Source organism: Lissotriton vulgaris, chromosome 6 (assembly GCF_964263255.1).
Source record: "Lissotriton vulgaris chromosome 6, aLisVul1.2, whole genome shotgun sequence".
Lineage (NCBI taxonomy): Eukaryota > Metazoa > Chordata > Amphibia > Caudata > Salamandridae > Lissotriton > Lissotriton vulgaris.
In genome coordinates, this window is record NC_141694.1 from 86,086,039 (window position 1) to 86,112,426 (window position 26,388).

General features: G+C 44.9%; 1 protein-coding gene across 5 annotated transcripts in view; it reads left to right on the forward strand.

Annotated features, from left to right (window-relative positions):
• Nucleotides 1-26,388, forward strand: part of LOC147706838 (uncharacterized) — a 384,044-nt gene that overhangs the window by 317,258 nt on the left and 40,398 nt on the right. For all 5 annotated transcript variants that reach the window (XR_015296595.1, XR_015296596.1, XR_015296597.1 and 2 more), the window contains exon 5: nt 15,075-15,174. Coding sequence is in view for 2 of the 5 variants with exons in the window: in XM_086925979.1 (XP_086782105.1) it covers nt 15,075-15,174 (100 nt within the window). In the remaining 3 variants the exon portion in view is untranslated. The remainder of the gene's footprint in view (nt 1-15,074; nt 15,175-26,388) is intronic.

The window sequence follows — 26,388 nt, forward strand, 5'->3', positions numbered from 1 at the left end:
GCCTTGTGTACGGCGGCTCAGCCGTGAGAGTACCCTTATGCAACCTTACGTCGTAACTCTGATTTTTAACATATAGGTGTGGTCACTCCAACCGGGTTCCCCCATCACTAACTGCACATTCAAACCACCAATAAGCCTGTATTCTGATAATGGATAAAAATTGCCTGGCTTTCACGAATGATCAGATCGCGGCAATTTTCTCACGCCCATCATTATTTGAAGGGAATCCCCTCTCTGGTAACAACAAAGTTAGAGAAGAATGGGAGAAGCTCACTAATTTGAAAAAGAAACATATAAGAATTGCCCTTCATGGGGCTCTTATGACTGAGTACTACCAAGCTGGAGCCTCACCAGCAAGTTTAATAGTGAGAATAGAACCGCGGATCTTCCTTGATGATAAAGAGTTCCGACGAGACTGGAGCTTTATCGCTAATAAGTGTACCAGGGATTGGTTAATATTAATAATAAGTACAGCTCAGAGACTAAGCGAAGAAGTACTTAAGGAGATCTTAGAACTTGAGGAGGCCATCAGTCGGGACAGTAGTTTCACTGACGCGAAAGACCATCTACAAAAAATCCAAGACGATCTGGAAGAATATAAACAATATATGATAACACAGAAAATTAGGGGATTGCAGCGCAATTTACAACGCTATACGCATGAATGGGCTTTTCCCTACGTGAATGATTCATACTACGAACAAACTCAAGAACAACAACAGCCACAACAATTCGGAGGAGGGAGAAGAGGCAGAGGTGCCAGATTTCAACCACAAAGAAGAACACCTGTCAACTGGACCTTTGACAATACCTCTAGTGAAGACGAGCCTGAACCAGGACCCAGCACTAGTAGGGTAAGATTCAATCAATCAGAAGCTTCCAATACCGACCTGAGCACCTTGTTACGGAGTTTTTTAGAACAGGGACAAGCGTCCAACAAGGGACCGGGACAACAACAAGGGAAAGGAAAAGGACGCGGAAGTCGACAACCACAACAATGGCAACCGTTCTCCCCACGCCTGACACGGAGCAGAGGAAAGAAGCCACTGTAATGAGTATTGTGGTCAACCTGTCCGATCATCAGTTAACAATGGAGGAAGAACATGTACTTAATAAAGGGTTGGGATTTGTTCCCACCCCCATCCATGATGCTTTTAAATGCCGGACTGAGTTTCACGATACCATGAGAAAGATCAAATTGAAGAAATTCTTCGCGAAACAACCGTCTGAGGAGAATAAGGGCTACTATACCAACTTGAGAAAACCATCTACTTTCTGCCCTCCGACTGGAGCTACCGGCCCGGAAGTGGCAGTTTTTGAGGCTAAAGTTCTAGAGGAAATTGGGAGAATAGAAAACGACAACAGATCAGGTGTTTTCAAAAACATGACGAAAAGTGATTGGGAGGCTATGAAGTCCCTACAAAGAAATGATAAAATCACTATAAAAAGCGCCGATAAAGGCGGAGCCATCGTCATATTAAACACCTGTGACTATGAAGCTGAAGTCCGCCGTCTACTTAGTGTGAGAACTAATTATCAACCGCTCACCAAAGACCCCACTCCAGATCTCATGAAAATGATAACTGACCTAGTGGGACTGGCAAAGGAGAAGAAGTGGATAAACGCGAAGGAAGCGGAGTTCCTCGTCAACACCAATCCCAGGATCCCGGCATTTTACATTCTGCCTAAGATACATAAGCCGGCCCGGCCCCCCCCGGGTCGGCCCATTGTATCGGGAATACAATCGATTCTGGAGCCCTTATCACAGTTCGCTGATTATTTTCTCCGTGAATCAGTGGTAACCCAGAAATCCTACGTCAAGGACACCATGGACATTTTAAATGTCCTGGACCAAACAACATTTGAACCTGCCAACGAATACATTGTAACTATAGACATAGAGTCTTTATACTCATGTATTCCCCAGGATGCAGCACTGGTGGCTGCATCCAGAGCATTGGCCACACAAGAGTGGTTCTACGACACCCCACAAAGCTTTGTGCTACAGTGCATAGAAATTGCACTTATGAGGAATTTTTTCTGCTTCAAGGACGACCTTTTTCTGCAAGTGACGGGAACGTCTATGGGGGCTACGATGGCACCCAGCCTGGCCTGCATTTATGTGGGCCAATTCGAGGAGCACGTCATCGAATCTGACATCAATCCCTTCAGAGACCACATACGTCTCTGGAGGCGATATATTGATGACGTGCTCCTCCTTTGGACAGGGGAAGAAGCCTTGCTGATCCAATTTTTAAACTGGCTAAATACTCAGGACATGAGTCTGCGGTTCACCTGGAACTATGACCATACTAAGGCGGTTTACCTGGATCTTGAAATTGAGGCATCAGGAGGAGGATTCAGAACAAGCGTACATCAAAAGCCTACCGATAGGAATTCATTATTGTCATACCGGTCATATCACCCGAGAGCACTGAGGGACAATCTCCCGGTAGGACAATTCCTCAGGTACCGACGAAACTGCTCTTCCACAGAACTCTATAAAGAACAAGCAGGAGCTCTCAGTTTGAAACTGGAAGCACGTGAATACCCACGGAGAGTAGTCAAGCAAGCCCAGAAAAGAGCCTTGAACACACCCAGAGCAGCCTTGTTAGAGACACAACCTAAAGAGAAATCAGACTGTCTACCCGTAGTCATGACTTACGATCCCATGGCTACTAAGATCCGCCAGGCGATCAGGAAACATTGGTCCCTACTTTCTACAGCGGATTTCAAGATGCCACCACCGCGGTTTGCCTTCCGAAGAGCGAGTAACCTGAAGGACAAACTCGTCCACACCCGAAGTGTGGAAAGACGGGAAACTGAGAACACCACTATCCCCAACGGACATTACCCATGCGGGAGCTGTTCGGTGTGCCCTATGACTAAGAAAACAACCACCGTGACGCTGCAATCGGGGAAGGTGTGGTCACTGAACCACTTCAGTAACTGCAATACCACCAATGTGGTATACAGATTGAAATGCGAGTGTGGTTTGGAGTATATTGGACTCACCACACGGAAGATCAAACTCCGCATCCAAGAACATGTCAGCACGATACGGAATGGAAAACTGACTACAAAGTTAGTGCAACACTGCCACCGCAATAAACACACTTTTTCATGGGTAGTGTTAGAGAGAGTGATGGGCGATGTACAGTCGGTGGAAAGACGACTAATCAACAAAGAAGCCCGCTGGATATATCAGGAACAAAGTGAGCAGAAAGGGCTGAACGAACTTTTAGAATGGAATAAGTTGCGTTAACCTTCTGAAGAGCTGCCTTCCAGCATAGTGTTCTGCTGTCCTATTTGACTGGTGGTACTCCTCCTAAAATTAATAATTAATATATATATCATCTATATTAATAAACCTCTTGCTCCATTCAAGTAACTCCTTGACTCACACGTTTTGAATTGACCTAATAAGTGATAAAGCCTTTAACCTTTCCACACTACACCTATTAAAACGGGGTGAGCAGCTAACATAAATCGTTAATATATTATGAATCTATTTAATATATTATAACTCTAAAAATTTTTTTCCCTGAAAGAAATGCGGGGGAAGAAAACTACATGCAAACGTCGTTTTAATCGGTGGCGCACACTAAACATGATAAACGCTTGATATAACCATTATAAAACCAGGACTAATGTACCCATTTACAAATGGCCGGGCCTTTCCACCGAAGACCGGCATTTTATAATGGGACAACCTGTGTCCTGACATGTAAACCGGTTTCCGTGTCAACAGATAATGCCAACCAATAGAAATGAGCGGAACGCGATCTCGGGAACCAATCCGAGACACGGAAAATCGGCAGCTTGAACCAATCCGATCGCTCTTCATTCGGTAAATACACAGAGACTTACTCGTTCTGAGCTCGAGGGTTGAGAGGACGCCTACCGCTACTGCTCTACCGGTAACATTTAACATCTAGCGGGGCTGCACTCTGGAGGTCTGGAAAGCGTCAGCTGGGAACTGGCACCTACACTGAAGTAATGTAATACCCTGTGTTTTTTAAATTACAGTTACTCTCTCGAACGGGGAGTCAGGACCATGCTCACCTAAGGGGGCTGGATTCCGTTTTTATCTTTCCTTCATCACTGGTATGAGAGGCAAAACTAGAAGCAGGGTAAATAGACTCCTTTCCATTCATTTCATTTTCTGAAATATAGCATGGTGGTTTGACATTTCTAAGTTGCAGAATACAGAGGGGGACTCCAGGTGACCACATTTTTATTTGTTTTTGTTACAGCACCCAAGCCTCAGTGTCTCTTGCAGTGGCATTCAAAATATTTTGCCCTGAAGAAATTGCCTGATAGAAACCAAGGCAATGAAACATGTTGGCTGTGAGTAGAGAGTAAATCGATAGGTAGTATTTACTCTCTTTCTTTTTAGTATATGTGTGTTCATTGGTTTGCAACAGAGAAGGGAATGAAAGTAAAGTTTATGGTCCCAGTTGCACAGTGATTTATATGTTAAATGTTGTTAGTTTTGTCACATATAAGTTGTGTCCACTGCACCATTCACTGTCTTTTTACTTTTGAGGTTCGAGACACGGTTTTTTTGGTTTTAGCTTGATGGCACCAATGATGAGAACAGGGCCATCCTGGTGAGTACCAATCAGGGGCCCCATTGGTGGTGCGCCCGTGAGGTGCCATCTCGCTTCTTCACACATTTTTTGTTTGTGCTGTCCTGTTTGTTTCAATCAGAGAGGTTGTTGTTTTAAAAGGCAATACTTTGAAACATCTCAGGATTTTTCTTAAGAGTAAAGAAACCCCTTTGGACTTGGCACGTGGGCCAGAGATGTTTTACAATGTTACAATGGAAAATTGCCATGAGAACTAGGACTGTTGTTGTTGACTAGCTTTCTGAGTGGAGGGCGTCCTAGTTCGGTTTGTCTTTCCCTCTAGACTCCCATTTTGTGTAGAGTCATCCACAGATAGACCTGTTCGCCACAAGGGAAAACGCAAAATGCCAAAGCTTCGCCAGCAGGTTCCCACATCCAGTCGCAGGGCAATGCGATATTGTTGAACTGGTCAGGCAAATTTGCGTACGCTTTTCCACCAGCACCTTTAATACCGCTGGTGGCACGCAAACTGAGGCAACACTCGATGACCCTCATCCTGGTTGCTCTAATGTGGGCACGCCAACCATGGTACACCACGTTTCTAGACCTATCCGTGGTACCGCATCAAAGGCTACACCTCACACCCAGGCTTTTGACGCAGAGCCATGGCGACATTCAGCATCCAGATCCGCAACAGCTCAACCTGGCGATCTGGCTCCTGAAGTCTTAGAATTTGGCTACCTCAACTTGCCGCCAGAATGTATGAATATCATCAAGAAGGCAAGACTGCCCACGACCAGAGCTTGCTATGTGGCTAAATGGAAAAGGTTTGTCATATATTGTAACAACAATGACATTAACCTACTGGATGCATCTATTCAAAACATTATCTGTTATGTGCTGCACTTATACAGGTGTAATCTGGCGTACAGTTCCATTCGTAAACATTTATCCGCAATAGCAGCTTATCTTCAAAACAGGCAGCACCTCTCGCTATTCAGAGTGCCTGCCATTAAGGCTTTTCTAGAAGGACTCAAAGAGTGATCCCTCCCAGACACCCGCCTTCACCAGTCTGGAACCTCAATGTGGTCCTCACCAGACTGATGGGACCACCTTTTGAGCCTCTCCACTCTTGTGAGCTTCAGTTTCTAACCTGGAAAGTGGCTTTCCTAGTAGCCATTACCTCACTACGAAGAGTTAGTGAACTCCAGGCCTTAACCATTCAAGAGCCGTTCACACAGGTCCACGCAAATAGGGTTGTATTACGCACCAACCCTACATTCATGCCTAAGGTGATTTCGCAGTTCCATATGACCCAGACCATAGAACTGCCAGTTTTCTTTCCTAATCCAGAAAATGTCGCTGAGAGATCCCTACACACATTACATGTCAAAAGGGCTCTTATGTACTATATAGACAGGACTAAAGACTTCAGAAAAACAAAACAGCTTTTTGTTGCATTTTCACCACAACACAAAGGCAACCCCATTTCCAAAGCAGGGATATCCAGGTGGATCGTTAGGTGTATACAAATTTGCTATGCTAAGGCTAAACGCACACTAACCATTCCACCAAGAGCACACTCCACGTAAATTAGGAGCGTCCATGGCTTTCCTTGGGAATATTCCTTTAGAAGAGATATGTAAGGCAGCCACATGGTCCACCACACATACATTTACGAAACACTACTGCGTAGGTGTGCATTCTAAACAGCAGGCAGCTGTAGGACAGGCTGTTCTAAAAACTCTTTCGGACTGCTGCAGCTGGCACGGGCAGCCGCCGCTAATAGGAGAGACTGCTATGTAATCTATGCACAGATATGAATTCAGCAGCCCACATGCCTCGAACCAAATATGCTACTTACCAGTATGCATCTGTTCTTGGCATGTAGGGCTGCTGACATTCATATCGCCTACCCTCCTCCCCGGCGCCTGTAGCAGCTGTAGCATTCAGAATTACTATGTAGCATGGACATCACTCACTGTATTACACTTCATCTCTGCCACAATGGCGAAAAACAATCTGAAGATGGAGAGGATGCCCATGCGCACTGTAGTCCAGGGGAGGAGCCACCTATCTCGTGATACTTCGAAGACTCTTCCAGGACAACAATGTGCAATCATCCGGACCCAACACTAGGCGGCGATCTATGCACAGATATGAGTGTCAGCAGCCCTACATGCCAAGAACAGATGCATACTGGTAAGTAGCATATTTATTTTCATGAGGGGTAGTATTAGGAAATACTGCTTCAATTTGAGTAATTTTTTGAGCTATCCAGAATGGAATTTGTTCCCGTTTTGCGGGTAATTTACCGATGACTTAGTGTAAAGTCTGAGGTGTGATTTTATTTGTGTTTCCCTGGTAAGGGGAATGTTGTGCAATCATTATTGCAGGCTGAACTGTAAGAGACCGCATGACATATTGAACCAATTGTCTATATATTTTGATTAGCTCTTTTAGTTGAGCTAGTAGTTCCACATCTGACATTCCATTAATTTCAGGATGTGGTGTATAGCTGGCTAAGACTGGCGATGTTGCTCGTGGTCTAACTAGTGGACCGAGCCTGGTAATGTGATTTTAATGTTTTAGGGCGCCTTTAAACCAGAGCACATGCTCTTGGTATGTTAGTGGAATTTCAATATCCTCTAAAGGAATGTATTCCGTTGGTGGTTCATCTTCTTTGTAGAAGTGAAACACATGTGTTATTGGATCTGCTTCGGGGAAGACTATTCCTGAATTGAATACCTCTGTCTGGTGATATTCATGTTCCTCTTTAACAGAAAACTACCCTACCACCTCTCGATGTTGGGCCATTTTTTGTAAGTTTTATAGTGATGGTATTCCTTAAATTTATAGGAATGCATACAGCATCCTTGTCAGTTTCATTAAAACCTGTTGTGTCAAAAGCTGCTGGATCAGCTGAAGCTCCACCATTCTCAGTGTTCTTGCCGTCCGGCATTTTGTTGACTGAAAGTTTGCAGAGCAAGTTTCAAGGAAACAAAGATAAGGTGCACAATATTTTGGAACACTGTATACTTCAACAATGAACAACCCGAAAAGCTAATACATAGGATTTTCATCCTACTCAGCTATGGCGGATATTATCCCTTTACCCACTCCAGACGTCTATTGGAGTATTACGGAAAAAAGGGTCAGTCAATTGTGCATGCTTCGTTTCTTCAGAGTTGCAGAGAAATAGTGAGACCGGCGTTTTCAATAAAAGGATTTATTGAACAGTCTTCTTTCACATGCAAGAGAGGTGGACTGCTACAATCGTTAGACAGAATGCAAAGTATAATGCGTACAGCGTGAACAGTAATATAAAATAATACTGTAAGAGCATTGTATGGTTTCTAAGCCATATAAAAATACATACATAAATAACATAGGCTAAAATACTCAACTGGTGCTTCTAAAATACGCCTAACCCAGTGTACCTAACCTAGGTCTAGTACGAGGGAAGAAGTAAGGATGGTCTTTTAGCATAGGTTTAGTTTTGCCAAGAATCTACCGAAGGTTTCTCTAGGTTCTAATGCGCTCCATACCTTAGAATGAAGGAGTTCTGGTATCTCTGTCTCAGGACTTGATTTCCCAACACCCCGCAAGGGGAGTCAGAAACACTGGAGCTGGATTTCTCTGCAGAGGAGGACAGCTTCCTGACCAGTGCGTCAGCTGGAGTCTACTTCCTTCGGCACTTGCTGTAGCGAGCTGCATCGGGCAAGTAGGTCGTCTAACTGCACCGAACCACTGTGCTTTGCCATAGCAAGTGAAGGTATATTTATACCTTGAAGGTGTTTAGGAATGCCATGTTTGACGTAAAGTTGGGCATATGAACGGCATGAATGAATCCCTAGGGAATAGTTGTTCATTGTAAAGTAACTGAGTTCTTGGAGAAATCAATATTCAAGCAAGGGGAAGTCCCTAACGGCTTAAGCTGGTTTTCCAAGAAATCGTTGTGACGTTTGGTGAACGAATGGAAGTAGCCATGCCTGTATTTGGTTAGCATGGGCTATGCCTAAATAAGCGCTCGATTTCTATACCTATATAAGGGCAATGTGGTTTGTACCTATATACAGGCATGAACTGGGAAAATCCATTCGGAATCTAAAACGACATACAACACTCTAGTATGAAAATTATGGGTCGAGTACTCTTGGTACATTGAAATCTTGGGCTATGGAGAAAATTTTTGTCCCATGTACGATATTGTTTCAAACCAGCTATGGCAGCTATTGACCAGTTATTGAAATTTTATTTGTTGGAAGGAAAATATGTGATGGCTAAGGAAGGGTCTCTTCACTTGGTGTTTATTGATTTATCCAGCTCCTTTGATGTGGTGAATTGTTCAAAGCTCTTGTCACTCATGGAGAAGGAGGGGGTGAAATCAGAATGCTTTCTCAATAAACTTCTACATCAAGGGTTGACTGTAAAAGTATGTTACGGTTTATCAGGTGAAACAACTTCTCACATTAAATCTACACATGGGGTCCATAAGGAATGCATCCTTGCCCCTTTTCTATTTTGATTATACATAAATGGAATCTTTAAATACCTGGTAGAGGTTGGGATGGACATCCCACAGATAGATAAACAACCAATGCCCATTCTCCTTTTTGCAGACGACTTTGTGCTAATTGCGTGCACAGCAAATTATCTCCAAACATTACTGGATTCTTTCTTTTCCTGGATGGAACCTTTGGACCTTAAGTTAAATCAGTCCAAATCTTTATTATGACTTGTGGGCCGTATGTGAAGAGCAAGCGACCAACTCGAAACAGTTTAAGAACAGAAGATTCCTCTTCGCCCAAGGGAGATGGGTCTCCTGGAGACAAAGTACATCAATCTTATTAAATTTGACAAAATGGGCCAGTCTTTGCCTCTTTCTCCAGTCATTTAGACCTCCCACGTTTAATGTACAAATATTACAGTTTGCCATCATATATTTTGCGTTGACTACCCTGTAGGCCCCGTCGCTTAATGTTTGTAGTTATCTGCTTTTCTCGTCCGGACATTCCCAAAAAAACAGTAGTGCATTTTATATTCCCATTTTCGATTTTTTGCCTGCTACACCTACCCCTCCACCTACCCCTGCCCACCCATCCCACCCCCCTGCGCCCCAACACAACACCCTCTACCCCCCGCCCCCCACGCTGTGAGACGCACAGAACTAGTCTGTGCATGTGATGGAGTTGCAAAGTTTCCGGCGAGGACATTAAAAGTGTACCATCTTTTTAACTTCAAAGCCAAAGAAAACCCAAAAAAAATAAATATATATATATATATATATATATATATATATATAATATATATATATATATATATATATATATATATATGTATATATATATATATATATATTTATATATATATGTATATATATGTATATATATATATATATATATATATATATATATATATGTATATATATATGTATATATATATATATGTATATTTTTATATATATATATATATATATATATATATATATATATATATATATATATATATATATATATATATATATATATATATATATATATATTCCCAAGGAAAACAGGTTAACGTTGCGCTCTCAGGAAAGAGACAAGCGAATCCAAAGTGTAATAGTAGCAGTTTATTACACAACGCGTTTCAGCATAAAAGCCTTGTTCACGTGAACAAGGCTTTTATGCTGAAACGCGTTGTGTAATAAACTGCTACTATTACACTTTGGATTCGCTTGTCTCTTTCCTGAGAGCGCAACGTTAACCTGTTTTCCTTGGGATTATTTAAATTACCGGACTGCTTCGCCGGCATTTGCGCCAACTCCCACGGGTCCCAGCACTCCAGAAGAAGCGTTTTCTGGATATATATATATATATATATATATATATATATATCATTACACATTAAAGCTCCTTCCCAGCCATCAAGAGATGCATCTGGGGATACATTGCATTAGCACTATTAACACATTAAACCTTTAGATACATTCACAAATTATAAGCTCTATTTCAACAGACTATCCAGATACTCTTTGGCTTTAACTTCTGAAGAGAAGTAAAGCGTCTTCCCATCATTAATCACTTTTAATTGTGCGGGATTGATCAAATAGGCCTGAAGGTTTTATCATCTCTCTAAGACGCCAACGTCTTTCTACAGTCTCGTGGCAAAAGTCTGGGCGGACAAAAAATGACACCCCGTCTACAATTCTCTTTGCATCAGGTCTCGCCTTATCCGAAATTGTCTATCGAAGAACGAAGTTGCCCAGAAAAATCAATACAGCCCTGGGCTTATCTCCCTCTTTTGCGTTTCTTCTTAAATTAAAGTGGGAGCGGTGAACTCTTTGTAGCTTTGTTGACCAATCCCAGCTGGATAGCTCTGGGAAGGCCTGTTGAAACAATGTAATCATGTAGCCTCTTATATCATTACCTTCGGCCCCCTCCGGGACACCCAAAACCCTCAAATTGTTTCTTCTAAGCCTGTTCTCCATCGCTTCCAGCTTCCACTGAATATCCGATAACTGAACACCTTGAGCATCCACTTTAGAAACAGCCCCTGCAGCCTCGGTTTCCGCTACCACTATGCGCTCCTCTAGGTTAGTCACTCTATCCCCAGTTGTGGCAATGGCTTTAGAGAGTTTACGTACCACTCCCTGCATCTTCCTCATCGCCGCCTGTGATTTCCTACTATCCTGCCGCGTCTCCTCTCTGTATGCCAATATTTCTTGATGGATAGTTTCTAACAGAGACAGCTGTGTCTGTTCCAGTAAAGGACTTCCTACTAGAGGCTGAGTAGAAGAGTGATCCCAGACTAATTCTTTTTGTTCTAACTCATGCCCCCTAGCAGACTGCTTCACTTTCAAGGCCGTCGCTGGTAAGTCATTCTCAGGGTCAGTATCCGACTCTTCACCTGAGCTCTGCTCTTCGCCTTCTTCTGACCACTCTCCTCCTGAGCCGTAAGACAAAATCCAAAACTTTCTTAATGGTGAATTCAACACTGGAGAAAGTGAAAGTATTTATCTGAGTATCCTGTTTAGCTCCTCGTTTTAATGGAACTCACTTCTGACCAACAGGGTACAACAATTCAAGAAAATCCTAGATGCAGTTTTTAGATTGTCGCATAGGCTTGGTCAGAAGCCCATTAAAGAACGTTAACTTTGTATAGCACCAAATATATTTCAGCGGTGTCAGAATGCAGGCCTATGCCTATTCGACCTTTCTCCAACAAGCATAAAATAGTTGTATTTGTAGATTACTGATGACCCCTCCATGGGCTGCTACTTTAGTCTACCATGAAGAATTAGGTCTTGGGTGCCTAGAAGATAAGTTGGGCCTCGCTCCGCTTTTCTTATGAATTAGTTTACTGATTAAACCGAGGCCTTTTTGGTTAGTTCCTGCATCTTGGATTGTCTTGCTCTAGACTGAGTTGCACGTATTCCATGGGATACATACTTGAAACAAATGTTTGATACCACTGGAATGAAAGAGATGTTAGATAATTCTCTTCAAATTACCACTTAAAGTAAGGATGAAGTTAAAACCCGATTTCTTAGCTACCATTCAGATACACGATTACGGAAAGTGCAGACTACGGTTTTTCTGAAAAGATATGTTGAGATCTTGACCACAGAATGCTTGGAACTATATCTTTTCTGGGTCATGAATCGCATCCACCGAAGTTAGCTTACTCTCGTCCGGCTGTGTACGATCCATTTTAAGGTTGCTTACCCTATACAATGTGTTTGGTCACATGTTTTACCTCTGTGTAGTTGTGATCAAGTATCCGCACAAAGAGCAAGCCTATTTATTTTGTTTTGCCCCTATATATTGTTCTCAGACAAGATTTTCTGATTCCTGTTTTAAAGTAGTCTAAACTGAGAACTCCTAAAGAAGGCTTGATCTTCCTGCAGAAACTTTGTACACCCGAGATTTGCTGTGCCGAATTGCATTTTATTAGGAAGGCTCTAGAACTAAGGTAATATATGAATTATTTGCGCTATGATTATACTGAATACTCGAAATATCAGATGCTGGTGTATCTCTGTTGATGTAGTTTTTTTAGTGTTTTAAAGAGTTTGTTTTAGACAATATTTGCGAATGCATTTTATAGTGCGGTATGGAACTCAGTTCGTGTTCGAAACTGATTGTGGCTTTTTTTTAGCTAATTGCAAGTGATTTTAAAACTATAATAATTTAATAATTTTAAATTAAGTAATTTTTAATTTTCTTTTGCGGCCTTTTGGATGAATAAAGCGGTCTGATCGGAGTACCCTCAGGCATCAATAAGTATCCACAAATTTTCCAGCAATTGTTCCAGCTTGTCGACAACCAATGTTATTCCACTCTACAGCAATATTGTACAACCTCTGGCATTGACAGCATTGAGAGATATATAGGCACCACCTATGTGTTTGACATCAGTTCCTTTCTTTATGCGCCCTTCGCCTCATTCTCGTCTTCTTTGTGGAAATGTTGTTGTTTGATTAACTGCCTTGTATTATCTATTGTCCCAGTGCCAATAACGGTCACTGTCTTCTAGGAGCTTTAGGTTGATGCTCTAGGTTGCACACTAGTTCCTTGGATCATTCAAGGTGTCATTGGGGTGCCATACAAGCATCTACATGGCTGGTGTGTATTGATGTCGCCTGGGCACTGATATGATTGCCTGTGAAGGAGGGACCTAAATTTTATTTGACTTTTTATGCACCCACCTTGTCCCGCTAACAGTCTTTACCCACATTTGCTTCTTTTGTCGCTAATCTTTTTTAATCTGACTATGCAATGGGTGCATCCTCCCCACCCCTCAATGTGTGTGTCCTTTGGGTGGTGTATTTATCTCAGCAGGGTGCCTTCTACTGTATCTTTTTAACCTCAGTACATTATGAAGTTGGTCAGTCCAGGACATGCAGTTAATCCACTCTCTACTGCTGCTCCCTTTTGAGGCTAGGACCTCAGATCTCTCTTTCGCCTCCTCTCTAGTCCTCCTCCTGGGTATCGGGTTCCCAGCCATGCCCTGCATGTGTGCACAACTGCCTCTCCCCCAGTGTCTGCTGTGGGGAGTATAGTGAGCCATTTGCAAGGTCTAGCATACCTGTTGGCTTCCCCCTACCATACCCTTTTGTACTCTAGAACCTACCTCATGCAGGTCTTCAAATCCCCCCCGGACCACAGGTTGGTGCTTGCCAGTCTCGCCTGCCTGTATCCAGTTTGTAAGTGGCTGACTTTGGTTAGATCAACCAGAGTGTTTCAGGGACACCTCTCTAGTGGTTTTCTCTGGGGTAATCTTTTCTCCCGCATCTGATCACCTGCTTGTGTTTCTTCCCCTCTGTTTTTGTTCCGATTCCTACAGTTATAAATCAGTGGCCACGTTTTTAGATGCGCCAGAAACCTTGCCATCTCCGTTCCTCTCAGCAGTCCTGCAGTCAGTTTTCCTTTTTATTGTGTGGGGTCCGCCTGCTCCCCCTTGGGCTTTTACTTCATGGCGTATTCAGGGGAAGGTAGGGTTGGGATGGTAATTGTCCCCATCCCACGAGGGTCAGACTGTTCTAAGTTAAGTCACAACTGTCATGTTGGTCTAGTCATCGTCCCACATTGTTTAAATCAGTACCAACTGCCTACTAGCTACTGCAATAAGAGGAAAGACAAGAGAGGCTATAAATAATATCTGTATGGTCCAGTTTCTCTTTCATCAGAGGGCTCCTACACACCATCAGAGGGGCTCCTAAACGCCATGAGAGATTAAAACCTTTCCTGCATGTAAGGTAGCAATGCAGTCTCAATTCTTCTTATGCTGCATGGATATGTGCAAAACACGTCTTTACACCTTGTTTAGCATGGTGGGGCACTACTCGACAAAAGGGATTAGGGCTCCTCTGCTTCTAGCAAAATCTCTGCTTCTAGCAAAATCTAGTTTGAAGGAATCAAAGAAGCTTTGAAGGACACCACACTGTTCTGACGAGTGGCGGCATGTCAGTGTAGAATGATACCCATAGAGGCAATGAAGCCCGAGCCAAAATTAAACCGCATTGCAGCAACATGACCCACTGTACAAGAGCTGATCCTCTGTGGGCAGACCACCTGCATCAAAGACATCTGTCCCACATGAGCTCTGCCACCTGACCTGCAGAGCGGGCGTGCCTTACTCCCCATACCGTCTTCACTGTTTGCCTGCAAACACTCTGTCCCACATGCTTTTACAGTTGCTTGTTTCCACACATGTCTTAGTTCATCAGTGCACTCCCTTTCTCATTCTTTCATTCACGTGATCTGCTTTGGCCACAAGGGATATTTGCTGCCACATGCTGATGCCTGACCAAGAAAAGCAGCTCTTTAATTTTATTGTCTGACAGAAGTGAATTAACTTATTTTAAAATGAATTGTAAAAATCTAAAAATATATTGTCTCAAGTGAATAATGTTCATTATTAGGACGCCTCCAAACTGTCTCATTTTGAGGTGTATTTTTAACCCTGGGAATGAAAGATAGCCATACCTCATGATTTTTTCCTGTTTTCGTTTAGGTCATCGAAGATCGACAGAAACTGAAGGCAGAGCGTGAAACTCGACAAAAGAAAATTGCCTTCTTAGAGAAAGAGCTGGAGCGTACACGTAAACAGCTAGGTATAATTCCTAGTACATTTTTCCAACATTTTCTCCCTGGAAAAATCCATCCTAAGGCAGGCCGGGGTAGAATCCTGTGTTTTCCCTGCTCTGACCGAGTCTTGTGGTGCATGTAATGTCTGTTTGTAGAATGTTCCCGTCACCCAGTATTGTCTGTCGGAAGAGCTCAGAGAGAACTTGGAGGTTGAACTGGAAACTTCATTGGTTTAGTGTTACCTAAGCAATGTAACCTTCTATGTAACAAGTAACAACAAATAAACCCACTGTTTTCTGTAACTTAAACGTGAAAACAACTTTTTTTCTACCAATGCAACATTCATTACTAGGAGAAGTAAAGGGAGTGGTTCAAACATAACCTAAAAAAAAAAAAAACTGAAGGAAAAGTGAGCACGTTGGACAAGTAAAAAGCACCACTATTACCCACCCATCTAGCAACCTCGAAGAAGTAGAAAGTAATGTCTGTCTTGATGGGAACAGTGCCTTAAGCCTTCAAAACTTTTGTGTGAATGTCTGCAGAGAAGAGTAGAGTGTGGAAGGTATCCTGACAAGGAAGACTGAGATACTGGGCATGCTAATATGCAGCAAGCTGTGCCAGTAAATCCACAGAAGATCTACAGAGTAGGTGAGTAAAGAAGATATGATGTTTTTTATTTAAAGAAGGGGCATTTTTTGTTGTTCTGCAGCTTCGACAAGAGTGAAGTTTGGTTGTGCCAGCATGGTAATAGGCGAGGTCGCGGCTACAAGCTGTGGATATGTTCGAGGCATGTGGGCTGCTGAATTCATATTTATGCATAGATCGCCGCCTAGTGTTGGGTCCGGATGATTGCACATTGTTGTCCTGGAAGAGTCTTCGAAGTATCACGAGATAGGTGGCTCCTCCCCTGGACTACAGTGCGCATGGGCATCGACTCCATCCCCAGATTGTTTTTTTCCGCCATTGGGTTCGGATGTGTTTCGGTTCCCTCTGTCGGAATCGATAGTTGTTAATTTTCTTTACTTGAGACCAAAAGGTCTTTAGGACTCGCGTCGGTATTGTTTATCGGTCGGGTTGGTTTATTCATCGGCTCCGATCAACTGCTGCCCTTCCACGTGCTGTCGGCGCGGACGGGCCTACACGACGCTCCAGACTACTTCAACATGGAATGAAGTCCATTTAAGAGGTGCCCAGTGTGTGCCTCAAAGTATCCGCACATCGACGTGCACCCAGTGTGCAACAAGTGCTTGTCGCCGGACCACGACGAGGCCAAGTGTATGGCCTGCTCCAAGTTCCGGTCGAAGAAGACTCTCAAGCTACGTCGGGCCGCAAGACTGCAGGCCAAGAGTTCGGCACCCCCACCAGCGAACATCTTTGAAGAGGATGTTGACGACGACAGCATCCTAAATGTTTCGGACTCTAACCCGGCGTCTGAGGGCGAGGAAGACTACGACGCGGGAGAGGAAGAGTTCGAGGAAGTCGTCGAGGAGGTAGGGGACGACGACGGGGCCATTGCCACCGTGGAGGATAGCTCGGAAGAGGAGCATCCTCATACTGACTCCGGGGCCAGACACCATCATAAGGCCCAGGTCGAGGGATCGCCTTCGGGCCTTACCCAAGACCTCAACGCTCGTCCCACAGCCCCGCCTCCTGGCCCGGCCACGGACATTACTGATGCGCCACTCCCGGTCCAGAAACCGAAAGTGAAGCCATCGGGGTCAACACCATCAGTATCGAAACCGAAAGTGCAAGTTGCACCGGTTGGATCGAAGGCGCCGGAGTCCTCGGCGCCGAAACAATCCAACATTGCTGTCGAGCTCAAGAGCCACGCCAAAATGGCCGATCCGAAGAACCCGGTATCGAAGCCAAAGGCGAAGACGCCTGACGCGGCGGCGTCGGCGCCAAAGCTGGTCGACGCTCTGAAGAGTCGCGTCGACGCCAAGAAGGTCGATGACCAAAAGAAGGCCACAAAAAAGCTTCAGGACGATCCCAAGTCTCTGGCTGCACCGATCCCGGTCGACAAGGTAAAGGGAGGTGCTGCGTCGGCTCCGAAGACTGCGGCCTTGGTCGCCGACCCGAATCCGGACTCGGAGGACTCGCTCGAGCCGGTCCGGCCCTCCCCTTCACTCACCAAGAAGGTGACGGAGTCCCTTTGGCGTATTAGGGAGGAGGACGCGGCGCTCGAGCTGAAGGACACTGTGCCGACCAAGCCTCCACAGAAGCCGGCGAAGGCGCAGACGCTGATTCACTTCACGCTGCCGCCAAAAACGGCGCCAAAGGCTTTCGCTCTGAAACATGGGGCCGGGGTGCCCTTAAAGCTGGTTTCTACGCCTAAGGCTTCATTAGTGGTGCCAAAGCCACGGCACCAACCACTAGCGGACGAGGAGCGTCAAGAGGTCATCGACGCCAACACAGGCAAGCTCTCTCTCCTTAAAAGAAAGATCACCCCGGAGCCTGTGTTGGAGCATTTCCACATCCCGCTTAAAAAGAAGTTGGACTCTGCGGGTGCATCTGCCCCTATGGAGCCTGCATCTCCACAAGGTCTGGAGCTCTCACCCACTCACTCTAACACTGGGGAGGGTGACGGCGACGAGGAGGATGAGTATAATTATCCAGCATACTCTGACCCGGAGGATGTGAATGAGGCATGGTCTGCCGGGGGCGACCCTGAGGACCCTCAGTCAGGACACGAGCCGCAGCTTTTCGCTCCAAAAACTTCTCCAACAGAGGACTCTGCAGCCTTAAACGCTCTAATTGAAAGAGCTGCAGCCAATCATGATGTCGACCTCCATGCTGACCCAGTGGATGTCGATTTTCTTTTTGACACTTTCTCGGTGGCTGAAAAGACTGTCAAGACATTGCCAATGCTCAAGGGAGTGCTAAAGCATGCGCCGGAGGTTTTCAAGGAGCCCACCCGGGCAAGAGTCATCGATCCTCGTATTGACAAAAAATACAAGGCAGCGCCCACAGATCCAACGTACATCAAGGGACAGTTGCCACTGGACTCTTTGGTCGTCTCAAACGCATGTAAACGTGCCAACTCACAGACCACGGGTGATGCTCCTCCCCCAGACAAAGAATCAAAGGTCTTTGAAGCTTCAGGGAAACGTATTGCTGCGCAGGCAGCTAATATGTGGCGCATTTCCAACACGCAGGCGCTACTTGCACGCTACGATAGGGCACACTATGACACCCTAGAAACCCTTCTACAGCACTTACCTGATCAGTACAAGGAGGGAGCTGAAATGTTGATTCAGGAGGGGAAGCTTATCACCAATGCTTCAATTAAATGCACTCTGGACGTGGCTGATACCGCCTCGAGAGCAATAAACACTACCGTTCTACTGCGTAGACATGCATGGCTTAGAATATCAGGCTTTAAACCAGACATTCAGACTACCATCCTAAACCAAACTGTTAATCCAGACCACCTGTTTGGGCCGGAAGTGGATGCCACCCTTGAAAAAATGAAAAAAGACACTGACACTGGTAAATCTATGGGTGCCCTACAGTCCCAGCAGTTTCGGGGTGGTTCCTTTCGCCGCTCCAATAACAGAGGCACCTCAAGGGGTCAAGCGTCACAATCCACGCAATTCTATAAAGGTAACACCCAGTCCTCATATACCAACAAGGGTAGAGGTGGTTACCGGGGCAACAACGTCAAAGGCAGAGGACGTGGAAATAACAGCTCCAGGTCCTCCACCGCCAGCAAACAGTGACGCCTTGTCACTGCCCCCCGACCACACAACAGCAGTCGGGGGGAGACTCCAGCAGTTCCTGCCCGCGTGGAAGTCCATCACCACGGACAGGTGGGTCAAATCTCTTATCCAATACGGTTATTGTCTGGAACTCACTTCCACTCCACCAAACATACTTCCAAGAAACCGTCCTATGTCCGGCGAGCACTTGCACTTGTTGCAGCAAGAAGTCCAAGTCATGCTGCAAAAAGGGGCAATAGAGCTCGTTCCACTGCAGGAAAGGGGAACAGGGGTTTACTCTCTGTACTTTCTAATTCCAAAAAAGGACGGATCCCTCAGGCCCATCCTAGACCTCAGACCCCTCAACTGGTACATTCTGTCAGAACACTTCCATATGCTCACGTTGCAGCAGGTTCTCCCACTGCTTCGGCAATGGGACTTCCTGGCTACTCTAGATCTCAAGGATGCATACTTTCACATTCCCCTGCATCCTTCCCACAGGAAATATCTAAGGTTCACCATTCAAAACCAGCACTACCAGTTCAAGGTTCTGCCTTTTGGGGTCACCACTGCGCCCAGGGTATTCACGAAGTGCCTGGCGACGGTGGCGGCGCATCTAAGACGTCAGAACATCCATGTCTACCGCTATCTGGACGACTAGCTCATTCAGGCAAAGTCGGAACAGCAGTGCGCCGACCACGTGTCCCACACCATTCACCTCCTGCACGACCTGGGGTTCTCACTGAATTACCCAAAATCCCATCTCCAGCCCGCCCACATACGGCAGTATCTGGGTGCGACGATCAACACTCTGGCGGCCACTGCGCAGCCAAATTCAGTGAGAGTCGCCAGTATTCAGTCGCTGATCCAAAGATTCAGACCTCAACACTCGCTTCCAGCGAAAGTGTTCATGCAGTTGATAGGCATGATGGCCTCCTGCATCTCCATTGTCCCGCACGCGAGACTACATATGCGTCCGCTTCAGGAGTGCTTGGCACGTCAGTGGACTCAGGCTCACGGGCAACTAACAGACCTAGTGTTGGTGAGCGGTCGGGCATACAACTCTCTGCATTGGTGGAATCCACAAAACCTTTGCAAGGGCCGACCGTTCCAGGAGCCTGTGCCACAGACTATCCTGACGACGGACGCTTCTCTCCAGGGATGGGGAGCGCATGTACTCCAATACACAGTGCAGGGGCTATGGACACTACAGCAAAAGAAGATGCACATCAATGTACTGGAACTGATGGCAATCTTCATGGCCTTAAAGGCATTCAAAGTACATCTGTGCAACAAGGTCGTGTTGATCCGGACGGACAACATGACGGCCATGTACTACATTCAGAAACAGGGGGGCACACACTCTCCGCAGCTGTCTCATCTGGCTCAGAGCATGTGGAAGTGGGCCATTCAGAGGAACATTTTCCTGATGGCAGAACATCTCCCAGGCAAGGACAATCAGATGGCGGACCTGCTCAGCAGGCACAGCCACCAAATGCACGAGTGGGAGATACACCCATCAGTACTCCAACCGTACTTCCAAAGGTGGGGTCATCCAGAGATAGACCTGTTCGCCACAAGGGAGAACGCAAAATGCCAAAGCTTCGCCGCCAGGTTCGCACACCCGCAATCGCAGGGCAATGCGATATGGATGAACTGGTCAGGCAGATTTGCGTACGCTTTTCCCCCAGCACCTCTGATACCGCTGGTGGCACGCAAGCTCAGGCAGCACTCGATGACTCTCATCCTGGTTGCTCCAACGTGGGCTCGCCAACCATGGTACACCACGTTTCTGGAACTTTCCGTGGTACCGCATCAAAGGCTTCATCTCACACCCAGCCTTCTGACGCAGAGCCATGGCGACATTCAGCACCCAGATCCGCAACAGCTCAACCTGGCGATCTGGCTCCTGAGGTCCTAGAGTTTGGCTACCTCAATCTTCCTCCAGATTGCATGGACATCATTCGGGAGGCAAGAAAGCCCACTACTAGAGCATGTTATGCCGCTAAATGGAAGCGGTTTGTCATTTACTGCGCAAACCACAACATTAACCCACTAGATGCTTCCATTCAGAACATCATCTGTTACCTGTTCCATCTGTACCAGTGCAATTTGGCATATACTTCCATCACCTGTCTGCGATGGCTGCATACCTCCAGAATAGACAACACCTTTCACTTTTCAAAGTGCCTGCTATCAAAGCTTTTCTGGAAGGACTCAAAAGGGTCATTCCACCACGGACACCACCAGCTCCAGAATGGAACCTCAATGTGGTTCTTACAAGGCTGATGGGTCCTCCTTTTGAGCCACTACACTCTTGCGAGCTTCAGTTCTTGACTTGGAAAGTGGCTTTCTTAGTAGCAATTACATCGCTACGGAGGGTTAGTGAGTTGCAGGCCCTCACCATCCAAGAGCCATTTTTCCAAGTTCATGCTAACAGGGTAGTGCTCCGCACTAACCCTAAATTTCTACCCAAGGTTGTGTCTCATTTCCACATAAACCAAACAATCGAGTTGCCGGTGTTTTTTCAAAATCCTGAGTCGCTGGCGGAGCGGATGCTCCACACCCTTGACGTTAAAAGGGCCCTAATGTATTACATTGACAGGACCAAGCATTTTAGAAAGACTAAGCAACTTTTCGTTGCCTTTGCATCACACCACAAAGGTAACGCTATTTCCAAGGCTGGTATTGCTAGGTGGATCGTGAAATGTATTCAGATCTGTTATGCAAAAGCGAAACGCACTCTTACAATTCCACCAAGAGCCCACTCCACCAGAAAGTTGGGGGCCTCTATGGCCTTCCTTGGAAACATTCCCTTAGAGGATATATGCAGAGCAGCCACATGGTCTACCACACATACATTTACTAAACATTACTGTGTAGACGTGCACTCTAAACAGCAGGCAGCTGTAGGTCAGGCTGTTCTCAGGACACTTTTCCAAACTGCTGCAGCTGGCACGGGCGGCCGCCAATAATGGAGGGACTGCTATGTATTCTATGCACAGATATGAATTCAGCAGCCCACATGCCTCGAACTGCAAATGCTACTTACCAGTATGCATCTGTTCTTGGCATGTAGGGCTGCTGACATTCATATCGCCCGCCCTCCTCCCCGGCGCCTGTAGCAGCTGCAGTATTCATATATATGCTCATAGCATGGTCATCACTCACATAGTTCACTCCATCTCGGCCACAATGGCTAAAAACAATCTGGGGATGGAGTCGATGCCCATGCACACTGTAGTCCGGGGGAGGAGCCACCTATCTCGTGATACTTGGAAGACTCTTCCAGGACAACAATGTGCAATCATCCGGACCCAACACTAGGCGGCGATCTATGCACAGATATGAATGTCAGCAGCCCTACATGCCAAGAACAGATGCATACTGGTAAGTAGCATTTGCATTTTAGTGATGGCTGCAGTAAAAGCTCTGGCGTGGGTTCTAAATCTGGAGTATGACCGGAATCTTGTGAGAGCAGCTTCTTGTGCAGTTCATTGTCCAATTATCTTTCTGTTTAAGGATAACAAAATGAAGGTAGGATTGGCCAGATGAGTCATTAGGGCATCAGTGTGCCTGAATGATTACGACAAACAAAACTCTTACAATTTTGTTTGTTTAACTGAAGAAATGTTGATCATGTACTCCAATGGAGATAGTGCAAGGAGAGGTCACCACTCTGGATCGAGGAACTATTGCCTAGATGCATCAAGGTTTTTTGCATTCGCAAACGGTGCGAATCGCATAATTCGGCCGTTTGCGAATGCAAATCCCGTTTTTGGGATGCATGAAGCATTTTGCTATTTTCGCAATTTAAGAAATCTTATTTTATTGCGATTTCTTAAATTGCGATTGCATTTAAGAAATCACAATTTTGCGATTTCTTAAATGCAATGCATGATTACATTAGAATTGCGAATTCGCAATTTGGAAGGGGTAAATTAGCATGAAGTTGAACTTCATGCTAATTTACAGAAAACTTTCAAACATGCACTAGTTGCATATTTGAAAGTTTTAATTTACACACACACATGTCCTTGGTGTGTGTGTAAATTGCACTTACAGTTCAATTTCAGGAGTGCAGGGAGCGGTTCTTTGAACCCCCCCTGCACCCTTGAAATTGCATTCACATTTTGCGAAGCGCAAATTGAAATTCGCAAAATGTGAATGCCTTCCCATTGATTCCTATGGGCCTTTTGGCCCATAGGAATCAATGGGAAGGGTTTTCCTTAATTGTGATTCACAAATTGTGAATCTCAATTAAGGAAAATTACCGAATCGCAAAATAATTTGCGAAATTTTGATGCATAGCAGTTTGCGATTTCTTAATTGCGATTCCTTAATTTTCGCAATTAAGAAATCGCAAAATGTTACAATGATGCATCTAGGGGTATATTTCATTCCCAGGACGCTTCTTATTGGTGATAAAATTAATAGAAGCTCTATACTTTACATGGTGCAAGAAACTCCCTTCTCTAAGACACATTAAATCATCTGACATCCACTCAGGCACCTTCTTATGTGCTGTAAATCCTGCTGAGGAGGAATCGACAGTCATTGCCTGGGCAACAGACCAGCTCTCAGAACTGGTGTGGGCAAAGAAGCAAGCGTTTGCAAAATGTGGAATTGAAATCTCCTGAGATGTAGACAAAGCTTATCCTCCATTCCCTTGCCCCGTAGCCCTGGAAAATGTCACTCCCAGACAGGTTATGCGGGAAAACGGGGTTTACAACCACAGACCAAGAGTGTTGGCGACAGTATACAGACTCAGCTAGCATCGATACTACCAGGGGCCCGAGCCTTTCGGTCACAACGACGTGGTCAAGATGTCCACACAGATGGCCATGGCAAGGCTTTACTGCCCGAGAAACAACTACAACATGTGACAATGGACTGGTCTTTACTTTCGGATGCCTTACTACCTGTCTCACAAAAGAATTGATTGACAGTGTAACCATTTAGCTGATTCCCCCCATTGGAGAAGCTTTTGATTTGTGCCTGGAATACCGAGGGACTTTGGGTAAAATTGAGGGCGTGGCCTTTCTGGCTTAAATTAAAACCTTTGTACGTGGTGAATTTTCAAGAATCCGGGACTCAAGCAGCTATAGACCTCCCAGCATACTTGATCTTCAGTAAACCGATGGTTAGAACTCACACATTGGGCTTCTCATGTTGGTGGTCTTGCTATCTATGCAGCGGCTAAACTTAATGTCAAAATAAAGAAGGTCAGCGTCAACCATCCTAATCTGCAAGCAGTAAAATTCTTGGAACATTCTCCAAGTAGTTTACCTCCCCTGCTGATTATAAATGTTTACATACATCCCTCGCTGGTGAAAAAGAAAAACTATTGATATTTTACTGGATTTTTTTACTGACCTTTCTGCAACAAATCCGGCGCCTCTTATCCTAATGACCGGCAATTTTAACATGAATCTGCTGCTTGCCGCAACCAGGGACCAAATAGTGGAAACATTCGTCCAAATCTGGTTCATTCCCTTGTTTCCTATTCTGCCGCTAGCCATCATCATATACATCCGCTCTCTATGTTTTGAACCATGAATGTGACTGGTAAATGTAAATAATGTGTTATAATGCATCAGATATTCTGAAAAATGTGTAAATCTTTCTAAAAAATAATAATGAATTCGAAAACTATCAAAAGAATAGAATAAAGATATATTTTTCTAAAATATCTAACTGTGGACTTACCCTTCTTGCACCCATTAAGTTAAGTTGTGTAATGTATGTTTGCTATTGTTAATTTTCCTAACTTGTGCTATTTCCCTACAATTAGCAAACTCATTTGTTTAGTAGGGGTCCCTTTTGTTTTCCAAAAATCATTCCCTTGTTTCAACCTTATATGCAGAGGAGGGATGCCAGTAGGTGACAATTTATAAATGAAGTGGAGCATCGGGGTCTGAGAGTCTTGAATGGTTGCGCTGAACATGATAATCCGGTGCATCCATCCCATTACTCAGCAACCTCTAATTCAACTATTGACTACACTTTAGTTTTTCTTCCTTTATTTCATATGGTAGCTTACCCGGGAAGCCGACTGGAATGTGACCATCAACCGCAGAGGATCCAGTTAAATCTGCATGTCTCCTTGCACAATCTAGTCCAGCCGGATATCGGCACAGTGTCTACGATCAATTAAGATCTCAAGAACAGACTCCATTGGGAAATGGTATGTGAAACAACCTGCAACCCATTGGCCCAGTGGGTCTAATTTGTTCAGCTACTTTTGGAGAACCAAGTTTGTGCAGAATCATCACAGGGGGCTCGAAAATAGTCTTAAACTGGAGGGGGTAGGTACATTAAGTGCTGTCTTGAGAGGAGAAGTGGTGAAAATAATTATCACAAGTCATTGTGATGGTGCCCCTGGACCCAATGGCAGTATTTAAACAAAATCCCCATCACTGGGCCAAACATCCGATCACCTTATACAATCACATCCATATTAACCAGGAAATCCCAAATAGCTGGTGTGGGTCTATCCTGGCCCCAATCTATAAAGCAGGAAAAACTACACAACCACCCAGTTATACGTTGATAGCATTAATGGTTGGGGAGGCAACATACTTCTCAAAAGGCCTTCTTGCCGAATTGTCAGACTGGGCCGACACCAGTTCATTGGTGCTGATTAGGTTTATTAAGGGAATTGGCACTTCCACCAACACCTAGATGTTGGCCATACTAATCGAACAAGCAAGGGGCCGTTCTTTAAATCTACATCTGTATTATGTGGACTTTTGTTCAGCGTTTGCGCTGTACAGTGAAACATCTTGTGGTCCAAGTTACAAAGTTGAGGAATTTCAACTCTCCTCCTTATGGCGCTATTCAATTACTGTACACGGACACCTGGGCAAGGGTGGGGCTGGGAAAAGGTACGATGGTTTAAAAAAAATCCCAACAAGAAATGGCCTAAAGCAAGGGAGTGTACTGGCTCCTTTTTTATTGTTTTTTTAGATGACAACGGCCTTCAATATTGTCAACACTCACTCGCCCATGGTGGCTGGATTTACGGCTTCACACATGTAGTATGCCGCCCATGTTGTCTTGATTAGTCGCACTAAGATCGATCTCCAGTGCTTAATCACTACAACCGCCAAGTATGCTGCAAAACATGGGTTAAGAGTCGACATCAATACATCATAAACTCCGACTTTACCCCAATCTGGGACTCCCCGGGCCTCCCTGCCTGTCTAAAAGATAATTTAGCCACCCCTATTAAGAGGGCGGGAATTTCAATCTGGTCCGATATAATATCTTCGGACGGTGTTCACCCTTACGGGGTTTTAAGGGCCAAAATAGGAGACTCCTTTTCTCGATTTAAATATTTGCAACTATGCTCCTGGTATTCAGCAGAGAAGGATCACATAGGTGGAAACTGGGAGGTCGAATATATATTCCAAAATGTAAATCCTAGAAAGAAGGAGGTAGGGCTTTGGTACAGGAGTTTACTTTGCGCGAAGGACTCAAAGCTTCCTCCCTCCCATTTAATATGGAATTCATCTGCTTTGGGTGATACATCTGATAACC